The sequence below is a fragment of the Haliaeetus albicilla genome, chromosome 30 (genome assembly GCF_947461875.1).
Source record: "Haliaeetus albicilla chromosome 30, bHalAlb1.1, whole genome shotgun sequence".
In the NCBI taxonomy this organism is placed as follows: domain Eukaryota; kingdom Metazoa; phylum Chordata; class Aves; order Accipitriformes; family Accipitridae; genus Haliaeetus; species Haliaeetus albicilla.
In genome coordinates, this window is record NC_091512.1 from 219,552 (window position 1) to 234,451 (window position 14,900).

The following is a 14,900-nucleotide window of genomic DNA, read 5'->3' on the forward strand; positions in this document are numbered from 1 at the left end:
GACCCCCAAAAAGAGATGGGGGTTGCTGCAGACCACCACCGCTTTATTCCTCTGTCACCCCCCCGACCCCGAAACGGGCGTCAGGCCTTGCTAGAGCTCTCCCAAATATTGGGGTCCTCCGTGGATTTGGGGTACCCCCGGATGTCGGTACCCTCGGGGATCTGGGCTCGCCTCCAGGTGTCGGGGTCCCCCCCGACGCCCGGATTCTCCATGGGTTTGGGGTGCTCCCGGGCACCTGGGAGTTCCGTGGGCTCTTTTTCTTCCTCCTCCTCTTCCTCCTCGCGGGGGTCCGGGGGGGTCTCGGCGAAATAGGCCTCGCGGGTGATGCCGGCGACCCAGCGCTCGTAGTGGGGGGCGGCGGTGAAAAGGGGGGGCCCCCCTTGGGTGCAGCCCCCCACGCTGGCTGTTCCCATCAGGAACCAGATCCCCCGTTCCTCGCAGACCAGGGCGGACCCCCCATCCGGCTGCGGGGTGAATCTTGTCAGTCCGGTGCTGGGGGACTCGACCGGGATACCCCAAAAAACCCCACCAAAAGGGACCCCAAAATCCTCTAGAAGGGACAACTAGGGACCCCAGGGACCCCCAAAACCTCCAAAAGGGACACCAAGGGACCCCTGGGACCCCAAAACCACCCAGAAGGGACACCTAGGGACCCCTGGGACCCCCCAAACCCCCCAGAAGGGACCCCTGGGACCCCAAAACCACCCAGAAGGGACACCTAGGGACCCCTGGGACCCCCCAAACCCCCCAGAAGGGACCCCTGGGACCCCCAAACCCTCCAGAAGGGACACCGAGGGACCCCTGGGACCCCCAAAACCCTCCAAAAGGGACCCCTGGGACCCCCCAAACCCCCCAGAAGGGAAACCTAGGGACCCCCAAACCCTCCAGAAGGGACACCGAGGGACCCCTGGGACCCCCAAAACCCTCCAAAAGGGACACCTAGGGACCCCTGGGACCCCCAAACCCCCCAGAAGGGACCCCTGGGACCCCCAAACCCTCCAAAAGGGACACCTAGGGACCCGTGGGACCCCCAGAAGGGACACCTAGGGACCCTGGGACCCCCAAACCCACCAGAAGGGATCCCTGGGACCCCCAAAACACCCAGAAGGGACCCCTGGGACCCCCAAACCCTCCAGAAGGGACACCTAGGGACCCCCGGGACCCCCAAACTGCCCAGAAGGGACACCTAGGGACCCCCAAACCCTCCAGAAGGGACACCGAGGGACCCCTGGGACCCCCAAAACCCTCCAAAAGGGACCCCTGGGACCCCCCAAACCCCCCAGAAGGGAAACCTAGGGACCCCCAAACCCTCCAGAAGGGACACCGAGGGACCCCTGGGACCCCCAAAACCCTCCAAAAGGGACACCTAGGGACCCCTGGGACCCCCAAACCCCCCAGAAGGGACCCCTGGGACCCCCAAACCCTCCAAAAGGGACACCTAGGGACCCGTGAGACCCCCAGAAGGGACACCTAGGGACCCTGGGACCCCCAAACCCACCAGAAGGGATCCCTGGGACCCCCAAAACACCCAGAAGGGACCCCTGGGACCCCCAAACCCTCCAGAAGGGACACCTAGGGACCCCCGGGACCCCCAAACTGCCCAGAAGGGACACCTAGGGACCCCCAAACCCCCCAGAAGGGACACCTAGGGACCCCCAAACCCTCCAGAAGGGACACCTAGAGACCCCTGGGACCCCCAAACCCCCCAGAAGGGACACCTGGGACCCCCAAGACCCTCCAAAAGGGAGACCTAGGGACCCCTGGGACCCCCCAAACCCCCCAGAAGGGACACCTAGGGGCCCCCAAAACCTCCAGGAGGGACCCCTGGGACCCCCAAACCCTCAAGAAGGGACACCTGGGACCCCCAAACCCCCAAGAAGGGACACCTAGGGATCTGTGGGACCCCCAAAACCTTCCAAAAGGGACACCTAGGGACCCCCAACAGGGGATCTGAGACACCCCAAAACAGGACCCAGGGATGTCAGGAGGGACATGGGGACCCCAAAAGGGATGTGGGGACCCTGGGAGGGACGTGGGGACCCCCCCCGGTCATCCCCGCTGACCTGGCAGGCGCTGGTGCCCTCGGGGACGGTGATGCAGAAGGTGTCAGGGGGGGACAGGACCCCCTCATCATCCCCGAGGTCCCCCCGTGTCCCGCAGGACTCGGAGATTGTCACTTCCACGTTGACCAGCTCCTTGGGGATAGACGAGCCTGAGGGAGGACACGGGGACAGCGGGGTTGGGGAGGGTGATGATGGGGACGTGGGGGATGATGGGGACGTGGTGGACACCAGGGATGGAGATAACAGGGATGCTGAGGACATGGTGGACACCAGGGATGGAGATAACAGGGATGGTGAGGAAACCGGGAATGATGGGGACACCAGGGATGATGGGGACACCAGGGATGGTGAGGACATGGTGGACACCAGGGATGGAGATAACAGGGATGATGAGGAAACCAGGGATGATGGGGACACCAGGAACGGGGATGCCACGGATGATGGGGACACCAGGAATGGCGAGGACACCGGGAATGATGGGGACGGAGACACCGGGGATGGTGAGGACATGGTGGATACCAGGGATGGAGAAAACAGGGATGGTGAGGAAACAGGGGATGATGGGGACACCAGGAACGGGGATGCCACGGATGATGGGGACACCAGGAATGGTGAGGACACCGGGAATGATGGGGACGGAGACACCGGGGATGGTGAGGACATGGTGGACACCAGGGATGGAGAAAACAGGGATGGTGAGGAAACAGGGGATGATGGGGACACGGGATGGAAACACCAGGGATGGTGAGGACATGGTGGACACCAGGGATGGAGATAACAGGGATGCTGAGGAAACCAGGAATGATGGGGACGGAGACACCGGGGATGGTGAGGACATGGTGGACACCAGGGATGGAGAAAACAGGGATGATGAGGAAACCAGGGATGATGGGGACCCCAGGGATGGTGAGGACACCAGGAATGATGGGGACGGAGACACCGGGGATGGTGAGGACATGGTGGACACCAGGGATGGAGAAAACAGGGATGCTGAGGAAACCAGGAATGATGGGGACGCCACGGATGATGGGGACCCCAGGGATGGTGAGGACACCAGGAACGATGAGGACACCAGGGGTGGAACCTGGGGGTCCAGCGGACTCACCGTTGGGGGCCAGCAGCGCCCAGCAGCGGGTGCCGGGGGGCCGTTGATGCTCGCTGTAGGGCAGGCAGAGGGGCCGCAGCTTCGGCCCCAGGGGCAGGGGGGTCTCCAACCGCAACAGGGCCAGGTCCCGGCCCCCCCCCGGTTCCACGTAGGCTCCGTGGAGGTGCAACCGGGCGCCTTTCCGCCTCGCGTCCCCCGCCGCCACCGCTTCCCAAGCTTCCGCTGCCTGCTCCCTGCATCCGGATACTTGCGTCCCCCCGTCGGGCAGGACCCCCCCCCCCCCCACAATGCCTGGGTCCCTTCCCCGGGACCCCCCCGCGCACCCCCTGGATAAAATGGGGAACATCTTCCCCCCCCACACACTTGGGGACACTATGGGGGGGGTTAGTTGGGGGTCCCGGATCCCTGTGTCGTTTCCCCAGGGACAAAGACCCCCCCAGATGTGATGGGGACCCCCCCCCGGCTGTGGATACCCAGGTCCTGGGGGATGCTATGGGATACTGGGGGGGGGGGATTATTTGGGGGGGGGTCCCTCACTCACCCTATGAAGCAGTGGGCGGCCGTCAGCACCCAGCTCTCGGCCACCAGTGCCCCCCCGCAGCGGTGCTCCCCCCGTAGCCGCAGGCTAACGGCCCAGGGCCAGGAAGGGCCGGCGGGGGGGTCCAGTTGCGGACCCCCCTGCATCCCGCAGCCTGGGTAAGGGGGGGGGAAAGGGGGTTAACGCGGATTCCTGGGGGTCCCCCCCACCCCCCCCCCCCACCCAAATGCTGGGGTTCCCCCCACCCGGACTCGCCCCCCCCAAATTGCTCACCCAGGCACTTGCCGTCTTCCAAACCGGGAGGTGGGGGGGGTCCCGGGGGGGCGAAAACGGTGGGGGGCAGACGTCGCTTCAGCCAGCCGGCGTGGGCCACCAGCCCCGTGGCCAACACCGGCCCGTTGGGGCGGGCGCAACCCACGGCGAAGCTCAGCACCCCGGCCTGCACCCACTGCCCCCCAGGACCCCCGCAGGCCAGTGGGCCCCCCGAGTCCGCCTGGGGGGGGGACAGGGGGTCAGTGAAGAGCCTGGGGGGCTCTATACACCCCCTATAGCCCCCCAAAGCCCCCTCTATTCCTCCTGTAGCCCCCCCAGACCCTCCAAAGCCCCCTACAGACCCCTATACACCCCCTATAGCCCCCCAAAGCCCCCTCTATTCCTCCTGTAGCCCCCCTGTGGCCCCATATATTACCCCTGTAGCCCCCCCAGACCCTCTAAAGGCCCCCACAGACCCCTATACACCCCCTATAGCCCCCCAAAGCCCCCTCTATTCCTCCTGTAGCCCCACATATTCCCCCTGTAGCCCCCCCAGCCTCTCTAAAGGCCCCTACAGACCCCTATACACCCCCTGTAGCCCCCATAGATCCCCCATAGACCCCTGACAGCTCCGTATATTTCCACTATAGCCCCCCAAGCCCCCCCTACAGACCCCCTATAACTGTCTATAGGTCCTGTAGCCCCCTTGCAGCCCCCTATATTCCTGCTATAGCTCTCTGTAGCCCCTCTGTAGGCTCCTGCAGACCCCCATAGCCCCCCCAACCCCCCCCATAGCCTCATATATCCCCCCATAGCCTCCCATAGAGCCTCTGTAGCCTCTATAGCCCCCTAAACCCCTTGATATTCCCCCTAGAGCCCCCCCTAGAGCCCCATGTATTCCCCCTATAGCCCCCCCAGCCCCTCTAAGGGCCCCTATGGACCCCTATACACCCCCTAGAGCCCCCCAAAGCCCCCTCTATTCCTCCTGTAGCCCCCTATGGCCCCATATATTCTCCCTGTAGCCCCCCCAGACCCTCTAAAGGCCCCTACAGACCCCATAGATCCCCTATAGACCCCGTATATCCACTGTAGACCCCTGACAGCTCCGTATATTTCCACTATAGCCCCCCAAGCCCCCCCTACAGACCCCCTATAACTGTCTATAGGTCCTGTAGCCCCCTTGCAGCCCCCTATATTCCTGCTATAGCTCTCTGTAGCCCCTCTGTAGGCTCCTGCAGACCCCCATAGCCCCCCCAACCCCCCCCATAGCCTCATATATCCCCCCTATAGCCTCCCATAGAGCCTCTGTAGCCTCTATAGCCCCCTAAACCCCTTGATATTCCCCCTATAGCCCCCCCTAGAGCCCCATGTATTCCCCCTATAGCCCCCCCAGCCCCTCTAAGGGCCCCTATGGACCCCTATACACCCCCTAGAGCCCCCCAAAGCCCCCTCTATTCCTCCTGTAGCCCCCTATGGCCCCATATATTCTCCCTGTAGCCCCCCCAGACCCTCTAAAGGCCCCTACAGACCCCATAGATCCCCTATAGACCCCGTATATCCCCTGTAGACCCCTGACAGCTCCGTATATTTCCACTATAGCCCCCCAAGCCCCCCCTACAGACCCCCTATAACTGTCTATAGGTCCTGTAGCACCCCTGCAGCCCCATATATTCCCGCTATAGCTCTCTTTACCCCCTCTGTAGGCTCCTGCAGACCCCTATAGCTCCCCCAACCCCCCCCATAGCCTCATATATACCCCCTATAGCCCCCCATAGAGCCTCTGTAGCCTCTATAGCCCCCTAAACCCCTCGATATTCCCCCTATAGCCCCCCCTACAGCCCCGTATATGCCCCCTATAGCTCCCTATAGGTCCCTGCCACCCCCCCAAGAGTGTCCCCCATACCTGACAGGCGCCGCGGCCGCCCTCCTGCCCGCCGGCGCAGACCATGCCGCGCCGTGCCGGTCGCGCCAGCTCCCGGTGCCGGAGGTTGGAGTAGAGGCAGTTGCAGGTCTTGCGGCTCAGCAGGTCCAAGGCCACCTTCTGGAGGGGAGAACCTGCCGGCAGGGACACTGCCGGGGTGGGGGGGACATCGTTATGGGGAGCCACCAGCATGCGGACGCAGGTGATGGAGAGCCACCAGCATGGAAACCTACCACCATGGGGACATGGGTGATGGAGACCCACCACCATGGGGAAATAAGGGATGGAGAGCCACCACCACGGTGAGCCACCACCATGGGGACACGGGTTATGGAGAGCCACCACCATGGGGAGCCACCACTATGGGGACACGGGTTATGGAGAGCCACCACCATGGGGAACCACCACCAAGGGGAGACAAGGGATGGAGAGCCACCAGCACGGTGAGTCACCAACAAGGGGACACAGGTTATGAAGAGCTGCAACCATGGGGAACCACCACCATGGGGAGCCACCACCATGGGGACACGGGTTATGGAGAGCCACCACCATGGGGAGCCACCACTATGGGGACACGGGTTATGGAGAGCCACCACCATGGGGAGCCACCACTATGGGGACACGGGTTATGGAGAGCCACCACCATGGGGAGCCACCACTATGGGGACACGGGTTATGGAGAGCCACCACCATGGGGAACCACCACCAAGGGGAGACAAGGGATGGAGAGCCACCACCACGGTGAGTCACCAACAAGGGGACACAGGTGATGGAGAGCCACCCCCATGGAAACCCACCACCAAGGGGACACAGGTGATGGAGAGCCACCAGCACGGTGAGCCACCAACAAGGGGACACAGGTTATGGAGACCCACCACCATGGGGAACCACCACCATGGGGAGCCACCACCATGGGGACACAGGTGATGGAGAGCCACCACCATGGAAACCCACCAGCAAGGGGACACAGGTGATGGAGAGCCACCACCATGGGGAGCCACCACCAAGGGGACACAGGTTATGGAGACCCACCACCATGGGGAACCACAACCATGGGGAGCCACCACTATGGGGACATGGGTTATGGAGACCCACCACCATGGGGAACCACCACCATGAGGAGCCACCACCATGGGGACACAGGTTATGGAGAGCCACCACCATGGGGAGCCACCACCATGGGGAACCATCACCATGGGGAGCCACCAACAAGGGGACACAGGTGACGGAGAGCCACCACCATGGGGAGACAAGGGATGGCGAGCCACCACCATGGTGAGCCACCACCATGGGGACACAGGTGATGGAGACCCACCACCGTGGGGACCCAGATGTTGAGGACCCACCCCATGAAGACCCACCACCGTGGGGACCCTGACGTTGAGGACCCACCACCACGAGAACCCACCTCTCTGGGCACCCCGATGACCAAGAACCACCCCACAGAGACCCACCAGCGTGGAGACCCACCTCCACAGCGCCCCAGATGACAACCCACCCATGGAGACCCACCTCCGTGGGACCCCAACCCCGGAACTCACCGTTCTCGGCCACGTGGCCCCATCCGGTGATCCAACATGGCGTGCCGAAGGCGAAGGGGTGGTTGGCCTGGGGCAGGCAGATGGTCCCCACGCGGGCTCCGAGGGTGACAGGGGACTCCAGGCGGGCCAACGCCAGGTCATGGCCTCCCTCCACCCGTCGGTAGCCTTCGTGGACCACCACTTCCACCACTGTCCTCTCCTGGCCTCCTGTCTCCTGCAGCCGGAGCCGGCCCACCACTGCCCGCCATTCTCTGGGCTCTGCCCGGCTCCCGTTGGGCCTGGGGGGGGTTCCACCGCTGTCACCCCATCCCCTCTGGGTGCCCAAGCCTGGCCAAGGGTGCCCCAACCCCAGTTGAGGTGGTCCAACCAGGTTCTAGATGCCCCAAGCGCAGTCTTAGGTGTCCCGACCCCAGCCCAACCATGGTCTTGGGTGTTCTAACCAGGTTCTAGGTGCTCCAAGGGGATCTGGGTGTCCCAATGGGTGCCCCCACCCCGGCCAAGGGTGCCCCAACCCCAGTCGAGGTGGTCCAACCAGGTTCTAGGTGCCCCAAGCCCAGTCTTAGGTGTCCCGACCCCAGACCAACCATGGTTTTGGGTGTTCTAACCAGGTTCTAGGTGCTCCAAGGGGATCTGGGTGTCCCAATGGGTGCCCCCACCCCGGCCAAGGGTGCCCCAACCCCAGTTGAGGTGGTCCAACCAGGTTCTAGATGCCCCAAGCGCAGTCTTAGGTGTCCCGACCCCAGCCCAACCATGGTCTTGGGTGTTCTAACCAGGTTCTAGGTGCTCCAAGGGGATCTGGGTGTCCCAATGGGTGCCCCCACCCCGGCCAAGGGTGCCCCAACCCCAGTCGAGGTGGTCCAACCAGGTTCTAGGTGCCCCAAGCCCAGTCTTAGGTCTCCCGACCCCAGCCCAACCATGGTCTTGGGTACTGCAACCAGGTTCTAGGTGCTCCAAGGGGATCTAGGTGTCCCAATGGGTCATGGGTGCCCCCACCCCAACCAAGGGTGCTCCAACCAGGTTCTGGGTGCCCCAAAGAGGATCTAGGTGGTGCTGTGGCCATCTAGCTGGCCCAATAGGGTTCTAGGTGGCCCAGCGGGGATCAAGGTGGCCCAATAGGGTTCTAGGTAGTCTAATGAGTAACTAGGTGGCCCAAGGGGGTTCTGAGAGCCCTGGTGAGGATCTAGGTGGCCCAGTGGGGGTCTAGGTAGTCCAACGAGGAACTAGGTGGCCCAAGGGAGTTCTGAGAGCCCTGGTGAGGATCTAGGTGGCCCAGTGGGGGTCTAGGTGGCCCAGTGGGGGTCTAGAGGTCCCAAAGGAGCACTGGGCAGCCCAGTGGACTTCAGGGTGCCCCAAGAGGATGTGTGCGGGGGGGTCCCCACTCCAGAACCACCCTTCCCCTGGGGGTCAGCCCCCCTCAACCTCCCCCCCCAGCCCCCCAAGACTCACCCCTGGAAGCAGTGGGCAGCTGAGAGGACCCACTGTGGGGTGACGAGGGTTCCCCCGCAGAAGTGCTCGCCGCGCAGCTGGAGGCTGACCTGCCAAGGCCACTCTCCGGGGCGGGCGGCCGTGCCCCCCACCACGCGACCCAGCTCCCGCTGACGCCCGCATTCGGGTTCTGCGCCTAGAACCCCGGTCAAAACCCAAATTTGCGTGTGTCCCCCGGTGGTTGTCGGGGGGGGGGCACCCAGCCGCCTGGGTCCATCGTACACCCCCACCCTCCCTGATTTCAACCATGGCGGGGCCTGGGGGGGGGTTGTTGCAACAGTGTGCGGGAAAGGGTTGCGACAGCGTTTTTTGGGGGGGAAGTGGGAAACGGGGCCGGATGCCTGGTTCCCCCCACCCCGGATACTGGTGGGTCCACCCCCCCCCGCCCCTCAAATGCAATGGGTTCCTCATCCCCACCCAAGATGCCACCCAGATAACTGGGTGCCCTGGGGGGGGGGGCACCCCAAATGCCTGGGTAACCGCTGGAAATGAGGGGAGGGGGCTCTTTCAGGCAGGCAATAGGGCTGGAGGGGTTGCTTATGAATATGCAGGCTCATTTGCATATATATATAGCTTACCTGCGGGAGCGTCCCCGGTTAAAATTTCAGCGTCTGTGGGGGGAAAGTGGGGGGGTTAGAGCATGGGACACCCCCCCTACCACCACCACGAGGGACCCAAACATCTGGGCACCCCCCCCCCCGAGCCCCACCTTTTGCCTCTGGGGGAACCCAGACATCCGGATCCAATTTTGGGGATTGTGACCTCGACCTGTCCGGTATGACCGGTTGAGTGGGGTGCCCTGTCCGGATGTGTGGGTGTCCGTGTCCGTGTCCCCCCCCAGGGTGGGGGACGCCTGGGTCCCACCATCGGATTCCTGGGTCTGCCCCCCCCCACCCTTCAGGGGGTACCTGGGTGTCCCCCCCAGTGTTTCCCGTGTCCCCGTCCCCCAAAACTCACGGGCCAGGAGAAGGAGCAGGAGGGCAGCGGCGTGTCCGGGCGTGTCCGGGCGTGTCCAGGCGTGTCGGGCCATGATGGACCCGTGGGGGGGGTCCCTGAGGGTCCCTGTGGGTTCATGGAAGGGGGGGGGGGGGGGAATGTTCCTGTGGGTCTGTGGGGGTCAGGGGAGGGGAGGGGGGGCCCTGTGGGGGTCAGTGGGGGTCTGGGGGGGGGTCTGGGGGGTTCTGGGGGGGGTCCCGGTGGGTCTGTGGAGGTAAGTGGGGGTGTCTGTGGGTCCGGGGGGGTTCCTGTGGGTCTGCAGGGGAGCCCTGTGGGTCTGGGGGGGGGTCCCTGTGGGTCTGTGGGTGTCTGGGGGGGTCCCTGTGTGTCCGTGGGGATCCCTGTGTGTCCGTGGGTGTCTGTGGGGAGGGTCCCTGTGGGTCTGTGGGTGTCTGGGGGGGGGTCCTGGTGGGTCTGTGGAGGTGAGTGGGGGTGTCTGTGGGTCCGGGGGGGCCCTGTGGGTCCATGGGGGGTTGCTGTGGGTCTGCGGGGGAGCCCTGTGGGTCTGTGGGGGGTCTGTGGGGGGGTCCCTGTGTGTCCATGAGTGTCCGTGGGGGGGGTCCCTGTGGGTCTGTGGGTGTCTGTGGGTGTCCTTGTGGGTCCGTGAGTGTCCGTGGGGGGGGTCCCTGTGGGTCTGTGGGTGTCTGGGGGGGGTCCCTATGGGTCTGTGGGTGTCCTTGTGTGTCCGTGAGTGTCCGTGGGGGGGGTCCCTGCGGTTCTGTGGGTGTCCCTGTGGGTCTGTGGGGGTCCCTGTGTGTCCGTGGGGGTCCCTGTGGGTCCATGGGTGTCTATGGGGGGGTCCCTGTGGGTCTGTGGGTGTCTGGGGGGGTCCCTGTGGTTTTGTGGGTGTCCCTGTGTGTCCGTGGGGGTCCCTGTGTGTCCGTGGGTGTCTGGGGGGGGTCCCTGTGGGTCTGTGGGTGTCTATGGGGGGGGGTCCCTGTGGGTCTGTGGGTGTCCCTGTGTGTCCGTGGGTGTCTGGGGGGGGTCCCTGTGGGTCTGTGGGTGTCTGTGGGGGTCCCTACGGGTCTGTGGGGGTCCGGGGGGGGTGGTGTACCTGTGGGTCCCTTGAGGTTCCGTGGGGGGGGGGGGGGGGGTTGTGTGTCCGTGTGTGTCCGTGTCCACCGCCGCCTCTGCTCCACCCCCGCTCCAGCAGCCGGTTTTAACCCCGCCCGGGTCCCCCCCTTTTTTTTTTTTTTTTTTTTTTAATGGGGGGGGCGTGTGAAGGACAGTCCGGCCCCCCCTGCGCTTCAACACGGACTACATCCCCCAGCAACCCCCGCGGCCGCTTCCGGAAAGGCGGAGACCCAATCAGAGCGCGGCTCGCCTGAATACGCCGGCCAATTAGCGACGGAGGGAGCCGTGGGGAAGCGGTAGCCAATCGGAGCGTGCGCAGCGGAGGAGGGGGCGGGGCGGGGCCAAGCGTCGGCCAACGGGAGGGGAGGGGCGGGGCGGCGATGGCGGCGCGAGCCGCGCTGTGCCTGGCGGGCGCGGCGCTCTCGCTCTACGCCCTGCACGTGGAGCGGGCGCGCGCCCGCGACCCTTCCTACCGAGCCGCTTGTGACCTGGGACCCGCCGTTTCTTGTACCCGAGTATTCGCTTCCCGGTAACGGAGAGGATTGGGGAAAAAAAAAAACCAAACTTGGGAGAAGGGAGGGTACCGGGGAACCCGGCAGGGAATTGCATTGCAACGGGGATTTGCATTGCAGCAAGGAATTGCATTGCAACAAGGAATTGCATTGCATTGCAACAAGGAATTGCATTGCATTGCGACGGGGAGTTGCATTGCAGCGGGGCTGGGCGCCGCCGGCGGGAACGGCGCGCGGGTAAACACACACCGCCACGCGGCGGGGGGCGGGGTTGCTTGCGGCGGCCAATGGCGGGGTCGGGAGGGGAGGGGCGGGGCTTGGAAGGAAGGGGCGGGGAGGGACCCAACGAGGGGGGGAAGGCGGGGATTGGGGCGGGGCGTGCGGGGAGGGGCGGGGCTCCGAGGGCGCGCAGCACCGTTTGTGGGTATGGAGGGGGGGCGTGTCTAAGCGTTGCCCCGCCTCTCTCTGCAGGTGGGGGCGGGGCCTGGGGCTGGTGGAGGTGGTGGCGGGCCGGGACAGCGTGGCCAACGTCCCCAACGGGGCCATCGGGGTGGTCTTCTACCTGCTGCAAGGGCTGCTGGGTAGGCGAGGGGGGGTACTGGGAGGATTGGGAGGGTACTGGGAGGATTGGGGGGGGTATTGGGAGTGAGGGGAGGGGTACTGGGAGGCGAGGGAGGGGTAGTGGGAGGCGAGGGAGGGGTACTGGGAGGATTGGGGGGGTACTGGGAGGAGAGGGAGGGGTACTGGGAGGATTGGGGGGGTACTGGGAGGAGAGGGAGGGGTACTGGGAGGAGAGGGGAGGGGTACTGGGAGGATTGGGGGGGTATTGGGAGTGAGGGGAGGGGTACTGGGAGGATTGGGGGGGTACTGGGAGGATTGGGGGGGTACTGGGAGGAGAGGGGAGGGGTACTGGGAGGATTGGGGGGGTATTGGGAGTGAGGGGAGGGGTACTGGGAGGATTGGGGGGATACTGGGAGGATTGGGGGGGTACTGGGAGGAGAGGGGAGGGGTACTGGGAGGATTGGGGGGGTACTGGGGAGACGGGGTTTGGTGGGGAGGCGGGGGGAGGGTGGGGGGGCGCTGGGGATGTGGTTGGGATGGGGTGGGGATACTGGGGACGAGGTGGGGTCACTGGGGACATGGTGGGGACACACTGGGGACACTGGGGATGTAATGGGGACACACTGGGGACGCGGTGGGGACACACTGGAGATATTGGGGGGATGCAGTGGGGACACTGGGGACATGTTGGGGACACTGGGGACGCAGTGGGGACACTGGGGACATGTTGGGGACACTGGGGATGCGGTGGGGACACACTGGAGATATTGGGGGGACACTGGGGACACACTGGGGACATACTGGAGATATTTGGGACACATTGGGGATGCAGTGGGGACACTGGGGATGTGGTGGGGACACACTGGAGATATTGGGGGGACACTGGGGACATACTGGAGATATTGGGGGGACACTGGGGATGCAGTGGGGACACTGGGGACGTGGTGGGGACACATTGGAGATACTGGGGACACACTGGGGATGCAGTGGGGACATTGGGGACAGGTTGGGGACACTGGCGACGTGGTGGGGACACAGTGGGGATGCAGTGGGGACACTGGGGACGTGGTGGGGACACGGTAGGGACACTTTGGAGATACTGGGGACACGATGGGGACACTGGGGATGTGGTGTGGACACATTGGGGACACTGGGGATGCAGTGGGGACACTGGGGACGTGGTGGGGACACATTGGAGATATTGGGGACACACTGGGGATGCAGTGGGGACACTGGGGATGCAGTGAGGACATTGGGGACATGGTGGGGACACTGGCGATGTGGTGGGGACACAGCGGGGATGCAGTGGGGACACTGGGGACACTTTGGAGATACTGGGGACACGATGGGGACACTGGGGATGCAGTGGGGACACTGGGGACATGGTGGGGACACATTGGAGACACTGGGGATGCAGCGGGGACATTGGGGACATGGTGGGGACACTGGCGATGTGTTGGGGACACAGTGGGGACGTGGTGGGGACACTGGGGACATGGTGGGGACACGGTAGGGACACTTTGGAGATACTGGGGACACGATGGGGACACTGGGGATGCAGTGGGGACACTGGGGACATGGTGGGGACACATTGGAGACACACTGGGGATGCAGCGGGGACATTGGGGACATGGTGGGGACACTGGCGATGTGTTGGGGACACAGTGGGGACACAGTGGGGACGTGGTGGGGACACTGGGGACGTGGTGGGGACACATTGGGGACACGGTAGGGACACTTTGGAGGTACTGGGGACACGATGGGGACACTGGGGATGTGGTGGGGACACTTTGGAGATACTGGGGACATGATGGGGACACTGGGGACGTGGTGTGGACACATTGGGGACACTGGGGATGCGATGGGGACACACTGGGTGTGTGGTGGGGACAGCGGGGACTCACCGGGGACCCCCCCCGTCACGGACCCTCGCAGGCGCAGTCCCGGGCCGGGCGGCGGCAGCGACGCTGCTGGGGACGTCGGTGGCGTCGGCGATGGCGTCGCTGTGGCTGGCGGGGGTGCTGGCCTTCGGCCTGTGGGATTTCTGCCTCGTCTGCATCACCACCTACGTCCTCAACGCCTTCCTCCTCGCCCTCAACTGGCGCCGCTGGCGACGGCTCCCCCGCCTCAAAACCGCCTGAAACGCACCCAAAAAATGGCGGGTGGGGGGACGGGGACGCCCCTACGATTGGGGTGTCCCTTCCACCCACCCTGCAAAAAACATGGCAGTCGTGAGCGAGGCTCCCCGGTGTCTGGGTGTGTGGTGTCTGTGTTGTTCTCCCTTTCCTCCTGTATTTCCCCCAAATTAGGGGGGGACCCAGGTGTCTGGGACCCCCCCAGAAGGCACCCAGGCATCTGGACCCCCCCCAAAAGGGACCCAGGCCTCTGGGACCCCCTCATGAGGGACCCAGGCATCTGGGGATCCCTTTACCACCCACCCCAACGGACCCAGGTCTCCGGGACCCCCCCCCCCCAAAAAGGATGGAGGCCCCTGGGACCCCCTCATGAGGGACCCAGGCATCTGGGACCCCCCCCAAAATGGACCCAGGCATCTGGGAATCCCCCCTCAGTAGGGACCCAGGCCTCTGGGACCCCCTCACGAGGGACCCAAGTGTCTGGGATCCCTTTACCACCCACCCCAACAGACCCAGGTCTCCGGGACCCCCCCCCCCAAAAAGGACCCAGGCATCTGGGACCCCCCCCAAAATGGACCCAGGCCTCTGGGACCCCCTCACGAGGGACCCAAGTGTCTGGGATCCCTTTACCACCCACCCCAACAGACCCAGGTCTCCGGGACCCCCCCCCCCCCCAAAAAGGACCCAGGCCCCTGGGACCCCCTCATGAGGGACCCA

The 14,900-nt window shown here is 64.7% G+C and overlaps 2 protein-coding genes across 2 annotated transcripts; one reads left to right on the plus strand and one right to left on the minus strand.

Annotated features, from left to right (window-relative positions):
* Nucleotides 1-22: 22 nt before the first annotated feature.
* Nucleotides 23-10,012, minus strand: PRSS53 (serine protease 53). The gene is given in 11 exon segments (XM_069774575.1): nucleotides 23-449; nucleotides 452-464; nucleotides 2,064-2,212; nucleotides 3,169-3,401; nucleotides 3,710-3,860; nucleotides 3,980-4,199; nucleotides 5,862-6,028; nucleotides 7,421-7,698; nucleotides 8,867-9,041; nucleotides 9,484-9,516; nucleotides 9,863-10,012. Coding segments are annotated over 11 exon segments (1,851 nt in total). The 5' UTR covers nucleotides 9,936-10,012; the 3' UTR covers nucleotides 23-90.
* A 1,329-nt stretch (nucleotides 10,013-11,341) lies between these two features.
* On the plus strand, nucleotides 11,342-14,259 carry VKORC1 (vitamin K epoxide reductase complex subunit 1). Its single transcript, XM_069774603.1, has 3 exons — nucleotides 11,342-11,504; nucleotides 11,959-12,068; nucleotides 13,984-14,259. The coding sequence occupies exons 1-3, from the start codon at nucleotides 11,356-11,358 to the stop codon at nucleotides 14,187-14,189; spliced, it is 465 nt and encodes a 154-aa protein (XP_069630704.1). The 5' UTR covers nucleotides 11,342-11,355; the 3' UTR covers nucleotides 14,190-14,259.
* Nucleotides 14,260-14,900: the final 641 nt, after the last annotated feature.

What these genes read in the sequence shown, in the direction of transcription:
- VKORC1 (XM_069774603.1), top strand. Translation starts at nt 11,356, where the DNA reads ATGGCGGCGCGAGCCGCGCTGTGCCTGGCGGGCGCGGCGCTCTCGCTC. An exon ending in ACCCGAGTATTCGCTTCCCG is followed by an intron (nt 11,505 to 11,958) that starts GTAACGGAGAGG and finishes CTCTCTCTGCAG; the next exon opens with GTGGGGGCGGGGCCTGGGGC. An exon ending in CCTGCTGCAAGGGCTGCTGG is followed by an intron (nt 12,069 to 13,983) that starts GTAGGCGAGGGG and finishes GGACCCTCGCAG; the next exon opens with GCGCAGTCCCGGGCCGGGCG.